Source organism: Solanum dulcamara, chromosome 10 (assembly GCF_947179165.1).
Source record: "Solanum dulcamara chromosome 10, daSolDulc1.2, whole genome shotgun sequence".
Lineage (NCBI taxonomy): Eukaryota > Viridiplantae > Streptophyta > Magnoliopsida > Solanales > Solanaceae > Solanum > Solanum dulcamara.
Genome location: NC_077246.1, coordinates 4,177,213 through 4,184,552, shown reverse-complemented (window position 1 = coordinate 4,184,552; position 7,340 = coordinate 4,177,213). Strand labels below are relative to the sequence as shown.

Genomic DNA, 7,340 nt, shown 5'->3' with positions numbered 1-7,340 from the left:
TTTGTAAATGGGATATTTATTCATCAATCAACACATATAAAAAATATTTTAAGGAGATTTTACATGGATAAAGCACACCCACTGAGTACCCCAATGATTATAAGATCTCTTGATATTAATAAAGATCCACTTCGACCTCATGAAAATGATGAAGAGCTTGTTGGTGCTGAAATACCATACCTTAATGCAATTAGTGCATTAATGTATCTTGCTAACAATTCTAGATCAGATATAGTTTTCTCAGTAAACTTGTTAACAAGATTTAGTTCTTCCCCAATGCGAAGACACTGGAATGAAATTAAGCATATATTCAGATACCTCCGAGGGACCACAGATATAGAATTGTTTTACTCAAAAGAATCCACGTCAGAATTGATTGGTTATGCATATGCAAGATATTTATCTGATCCCCGTAAAGGTGGATCGCATACGGACTACTTATTTACACGTGGTGGTACAACTATATCATGGCGTTCAACAAAGCAAGCTATGGTTGCCACTTCTTCAAATCATGCAAAAATAATAGTCATTCATGAAGTAAGTCAAGAATGCGTTTGGTTAAGATTAATAACTCAACACATTCAAAAACATGTGGTCTTTCTTTGATAAGATACACTCCAACAATATTGTATGAAGACAATATTGCATGTATAGCTCAATTAAAGGGAGGATACATCAAAGGAGACAAAACAAAACATATTTCACCAAAATTCTTCTTTATCCATGATCTTCAAAACAAAGGTGAAATAGATGTTCAATAAGTTCGTTCAAGTGATAATTTAGCAGGCATGTTCACCAAGGCATTGCCAACTTCAACCTTTGAGAAATTGAGATACAAGATTGGAATGCGTCATCTTCAAGATATTAAATAATGTTTTCATCGGGAGGAGTATAATACGCACTGCACTTTTTTTTCCTTAGTCTGTGTTTTGTCCCATTGGGTTTTTCTAGAAAAGTTTTTAATGAAGTAGCACTCAAGGCATATTATCAGATGTATGTACTCTTTTTCCTTCATTAGACTTTTTTCCACTGGATTTTTCCTAATAAGGTTTTAACGAGGCACAACATCTATAGGAGTTCAGAATAACTACTATGTATATTGTTTCTTGTAAAGTTTTTAATGAGACACATTACACGTGGACATCCAAGGGGATGTTAGGAAATAACAAGTTGGTGTTCCACTTTATAAAGTGAGACCCACAAATACAAATTGAATTTGACTTTTCCTCCCACTTTTTTTTTTCACTCCCCATTTGTCCCCCATACGTTTGTCCTTTTACTCTGACTATAAATTATCAGTTTCTGACAATAAAAATTATATACAGATACATTTCATCATCTGCTTTATTTTATAACAAGATATTATTAATACTACCTGTACTAAGTTAAAACAAAAACATAAAATACCATTTCATTCGTTATCCCATTAAATACACATTTCAAGTGCCTTTCATTGAAGGTTATATATCATCAACAATATCTCTTTTTTCCACAAAAGTACTACACATGTAATCCACTACTAATACTCCCAAACTTCCAAAAGAAAAAAAAGCTAAAAGCATTATTTAAACACTTCACATGTCAATGTGCTTTCAAAAATATAAAATTAAAAAAAGGACCTAAGAAAGGTAATAGAAAATATCTATCAACACTGTGATGCATCATATGATTAATTTGCTTAATTTTTTCAATGTTTTACTACTTTCATTGTTCGAGTCTGAGTCAAAGAATTTGAAGTTTATAAGTTTTATCTTTGTTCTTGACTCGAACCTCATCATTGGGAGCACCATGATTGAGATAGAGTCAGAATTTGAAGGTTATATATTCTATCTCCGTCCTTGACCGGAACCACCACCCCTAGAGCCGCCGCCGCCGCCCATACCCATATGTTGATAACCATGACTACCATACATTTGATGACCACCTTGAGGATGATACATCATCGAACCCCCCATACCACCATACATACCTCCACCACCCCCACCGTCATACCCACCACCACCACCACCACCTCCCGCCGTATCTCCACCACCCCCACTACCATCTTTCTCCCCTGTTCTCCCCATAGTAGTTTTTTCCCCTTCCATTTCCCTATACTTCGCTAAGTAAATCTTCAATGGCTCAACATATTCTTCGAATCCTAAAGTCGTCATAGCCCAAAGCAAATCATCGCCGTTAATCGTCTTTCTTTTCTCTCTCTGACACTTATCCGATGCTTCACCGGTGATGAAACTGATGAATTCCGACACACACTCTTGAACTGTTTCCTTTGCATCCTTCGAAATCTTAGCGTTCGCCGGCAAAGCTTTCTTCATTATTCTGCTCACGTTTGCTATTGGAAGGAATCTGTCTTGTTCCCTTGTTGATCCTTCGCTGTTTGCGTTGTTGTGACCTCCTGATTCGTTGTCTGAATCAGCCATCGGTATTCACAATTTCACAAATCCCCAGAACAAACTTCAGAGAATCTAAAAAGAACAAAAAAGGAAAAAAAAAACCTTTATCGCTTGAGAGTTGGAGATGAAGTTTTTCGGTGGAAATGTTAACGGGGTTTGGATTTTCCGGCGAGAATTTAAAATGGGGAAAGTGGATTTTTCTGCTGGAACTTCAATAAAAATCCAAATTATATACAAAAAAATGAGAGAAAAACAGCGAACAAAAAAAAGGAAAAAACCCTTTACCGCCGGGGAGTTGGAGATGAAGTTTTTAGCCGGAAATATTAACGGTGTTTGGATTTTCCGGCGAGAATTTAAAAGGGGGAAGTGGATTTCTCTGGTGGAACTTCGAGAAAAATCCAAATTATAAGCAAACAAATGAGAGAAAAACGCAAAAAAAAAAGAAATTGAGAGAAACTTTTGCCGGAGAGTCGACGGAGATTTCTCGCCGAAATGTTTTTCCGGCTGGTGAGAGAGGGAGATGATAGAGATAAGAGCAAAGAGGGGAAAGGCAAAATTGCAAGGGTCCGTTGGATCGTGAGGTATAATATTCAATCGGGTATGACACGTGTCAATTTTAAAACCGTTCATTTGGTGATAAGGGATAGATAGCGTGGGTGAATCTGAACCGCACATTGGAAGGATCTTGACGGTTCAAAAAAGGAGTCACGTGGTGGGTGTGAAAGAAGAATTTCTATAGATCATGTGGGGAATGTATATTATTTCACTAAAAGATTTTGTATTTTAGGAATAGTAGCATTTTTGGTCCCTAAATTATTGATTTTAATTCTTGTGATATGTAATTAAGTATATTTATTTTAAAATTATAACAATAACATTTTAGGAGTGATAAGATTAAGAATAAGGTTATTTGAGAGAAAATAAGATTGACCTCTGTGGCGGACAAGATGAAGAAAGCGAGACTAAGATGATTTGAGTATGTGCAAAAGAGGAGCGTTGATGCCTCACTGAGGAGATGCGAGAGGCTGGTTATGGGGAGTATCCGGAGGGGTAGAGGTAAACCAAAGAAGTATTGAAGAGGGGTGATTAAACAGAACGTAGTGCAACTTCTTATTACCAAAGATATAACTCTAGATAGGAATGAGTAAAAGTCACTTATTAAAGTAGAATGTTAGTAGGGGTGAAGTGTTGTCTTGCCGTGTGTAGGTTTGGGTTTGTTAGTGCTCATCGTAATACTAGTTACACCCTTATAATGTATTTCGATTATCACACTATTTTATTGTTGTTATTTTTTCTTTCTTGTAGATTGTACAATGTTTTTCTTATTAATGGTTATGTCTTCTACATTATTATTTTTTCTTGTACTTGAGTTTGATGCACTTAAGCGGAGAGTCTTTTGAAAACAATCTCTCTACCTCTTCGAGGTAGTGGTAAGGTTTGAGTACACTCTACCCTTCCTAGACCCCACTTAGTGAGATTTCACTGGGTATATTGTAGTTGTTGTAATAATATACCCAATGGAATCCCACAAGTGAGATTTATGAAGGATAAAGTATACGCACACCTTACCCACTATCTCAGAGAGGTAGCGAGGCCATTTCAAAAATACTAAATTGTTTCATCATTTAGCTACTCGCGTAATATGTTAAAATTGTATTATTGCTATATGTTGAAGGATAATATACTAGTTAACATTTTCTCTGTCTTAATTTATGTGATGTCGTTGAATCAACACGAAGTTAAAGAAATAAGGAAAGACTTCGTTATATTTATCAAATTGCCCTTATTAAAGTCATTTTAGTACTTACTTTTAATTGACCTTTTTTTCACAAAAAAATATTATGTAAGACCCAATAAAGATAAAATGGAGATGTTGCCATTAAATATTTATCAACTAAGAAAGGGTGACATTTGTTTTTGAAATGGACTAAAAAAAGAAAGACGACACATAACTTGGGACAAGGGAGTACTCCCTCCGTCTCATATTAGATGAATACTTTTTATTTTACACAATAATTAAGAAATCATTAATAGATTGATTAATTTTACTATTTTGCCCTTTATTCATATTAATGTAATATACATAAAGTATAGAAATAGCCAGTATTGAGAATTATTCACATTCAAAAGGTAATATTAATTGTAGGGGTAAAATGGGAAAAAATTAATTAATTCTATCTTGACTTAGTAAGTGATCAAGTAATATGAGACAAACATTTTTAGTAAGATGCTCATCTAATATGAGACGGAGGAAGTAACATTTTTGATTCCGTTGTGATTGATTTTTTTTTATTTCAACCCTATAATATTGAACCAAGTACATTAAATCTTCAATTAATTGAATTGTGTAATTTTGTTTTCTTTGCTTGTAATGTTATTTCATACTCAACGGTAATAATTAAAGTTGTATAAATAGTCAAATATAACATATTTTTAACATGAAAAGATACAAAACACACATTTTAATTAAATATTAAATGTGTTGAATCATATATCACAAGGATCAAAAACAGAATATACCAATAATCAAGGGATCAAAAATATTATTATCCTTATAATTTCCTACATGAAGTGATAAAATACACATTTTAATTAATTGAAGATTAAATTTATTAAGTCATAATATATTATAAGACCTAAATTAGAGTTTACAAATAACTAAGGGATCAAAATTATTGTTATCTCAGGCATTAATTTGTTCTTTTTAGTTTATAGATTATACATAGATTATTTAACAATATATCTCTTTTAAGTTATATAAATTATTTGAATAGTCTTAGAACTTATTTTGATCTAAAAAATAAATTAAATATGCTATATATTTTTTTAATGTAGTAACCTACTTATAAAAATCAAACGAAGCAAGTTACCTATTACTGGTAGTATTAGAACCTAAATTGTATAGTTTTCTTATAAATTTGTGAGAAAATTTTGTTTTTTTTCAAAAATTTCAATTTCTTTATTATGACTAATATTTGGAGTTTAACATTCGAAAACCAAAAATTACGTATATATAACTTTTATTGTCAAACAACAAAATACATTAGTAATTCTATTTGCGACAAATTAGTAACAATTTATTTCGTTTTTTTAGGTTATATTCCTCGAGGATGGGAAAATGGTATTTAATGTAAACATCAAATAGTAATATGATTAGAGTGATAAATACTTTTATATTTTTAATCAAAAATTTTGAGTTATAGTCCTAAATATATAGTTGCTTTTAATATAAATAATTTTATTCTTCAAAGTAAAACTTTCTAGTACAAATTCAAAAGAATTTGAATCCAAAAAGATATCGAACAACAAATCGAAAAAAAACCCAACAACAATCAAACTGGAATATATATACAATAGCCGCCCCATGTTATTGATTGTGAGAGGTGTGACCCATTAGTTGATTGATCACTACTTATAAATAAACATTGACCTAAGAAGCATTATATATATGGGGACAACCAAAAAAGTTTTCCTTTGGATAAGACACCAATTTCCATTGGAAACATTTTTTCGATTAACAAATAGTGGCATTTCATGAACTCAAACAAAAATAATATAGATCAATTAAATTTTTTTATGAATGACATAGATAATTTTTTTTTCAAAATTTGATGATATGTTTGAACTTTTTCCTTCAAATAAATAATAAAACATTCTTTGATGACTCAAACGTTTGATTAAGATGATCACATAACTTAGACGAATTTTTGACTTTGGTAGTAATTTTCTTTGATCATTTGGAATCACCTTTGACCCCCTTTTTTTTTTGGCACTTAGTAAAAAGCAAATGTATTTGTAAATTAAGAAAGAGTGAAAGGTGTTGATACCCTAACAAGAAAAAGAAGACGAAACTTTAAAGTGTAACAAAAACACTTGGACACCTTCACTAGAATAATTATATTTGGAAGTCAATATCAATGCTTTATCATGTGGAAGTGTATGAAACTATATATGAAGAGACTTGTAAAGACTTTTTCAAATCTTTTCACTTTAATTTTCTAGTCAATATGTATTCCCTAAAGTTGGTTTCTACAAGACCCTACCACTAAAAATATCTCCATGTTCAAGATATTTCTTTCATTCAGCATCTGCCACTATTTTTTATTAATTTATTTTTAAAAGAAAAGATATATTTTATAAAAGGATGTACTAAAACTCCCACACGGGGTCCGGAGAAGGGTTTGACCACAAGGATTTATTACACGTAGTCTTACCTTGCATTTCTGCCGGAGGCTGTTTCCAAGGCTTGAATCCGTGACCTCCTGGTCACATGACAAGAACTTTACCAGTTAATTTAATTTTTTATTCTTAATAATATATGTTTATAGCCATATAAAGTAAGACCATAGTTTAGCTCTAAGAATCTTTCTTTCTTACCTCTCATGACCACATAAATTGAAATAAACATAGTTATTTATTTGGGTAATTAATTAAGTGGTACGAACCGTAAAACTTACCTAATCTATTCCAACTAGTTTGAAGTTAAGGCATAATTATTATAGTTGGGGTAAGCCGACACCAGTTATGGGTTTTGCGCGTTTTATTTAAAAAAAATCTTGAAAATGGTCCAAATTCCACAAGAGGCTTCCTCTTGTTCTTTTTTTTTTTCCGAAAAAATTATACAAAATAGATTAAATTGTGAAACTATTTATTTAAATTGGATTCAACCCAAATTATTTATCCTTAATAGACTCATGATCCAAAATATTTACCTTCTTACCCACTTTCTCCTTTTAATTTCGTGCATGATGTCATGCTGACGTCAATATCACTGCTATGAAACAATCATCTGTGATACTCCATTCGGTACATTGATACCATATCAATATCATATAGGATTGAACTTAATTTTCTGTGATATTCCATCAGTATATTAATATCCTATTGATATCATATATGATTGAACTCTTTTTTTAAGAAATAAAAATAAAATAATTAAGAGAAAAT

The 7,340-nt window shown here is 31.7% G+C and overlaps 1 protein-coding gene across 1 annotated transcript; it reads right to left on the bottom strand.

The window, feature by feature from the left end:
• Positions 1 to 1,385: 1,385 nt before the first annotated feature.
• Positions 1,386 to 2,931, bottom strand: LOC129871336 (nuclear transcription factor Y subunit B-3). The gene has a single exon (XM_055946233.1). It carries the CDS (start codon positions 2,418 to 2,420, stop codon positions 1,827 to 1,829), a length of 594 nt encoding a protein of 197 aa, XP_055802208.1. The 5' UTR covers positions 2,421 to 2,931; the 3' UTR covers positions 1,386 to 1,826.
• Positions 2,932 to 7,340: the final 4,409 nt, after the last annotated feature.

Bases quoted from the DNA above. Each gene is read 5' to 3' on its own strand.
- LOC129871336 (XM_055946233.1), bottom strand. From the start codon at position 2,420: ATGGCTGATTCAGACAACGAATCAGGAGGTCACAACAACGCAAACAGC.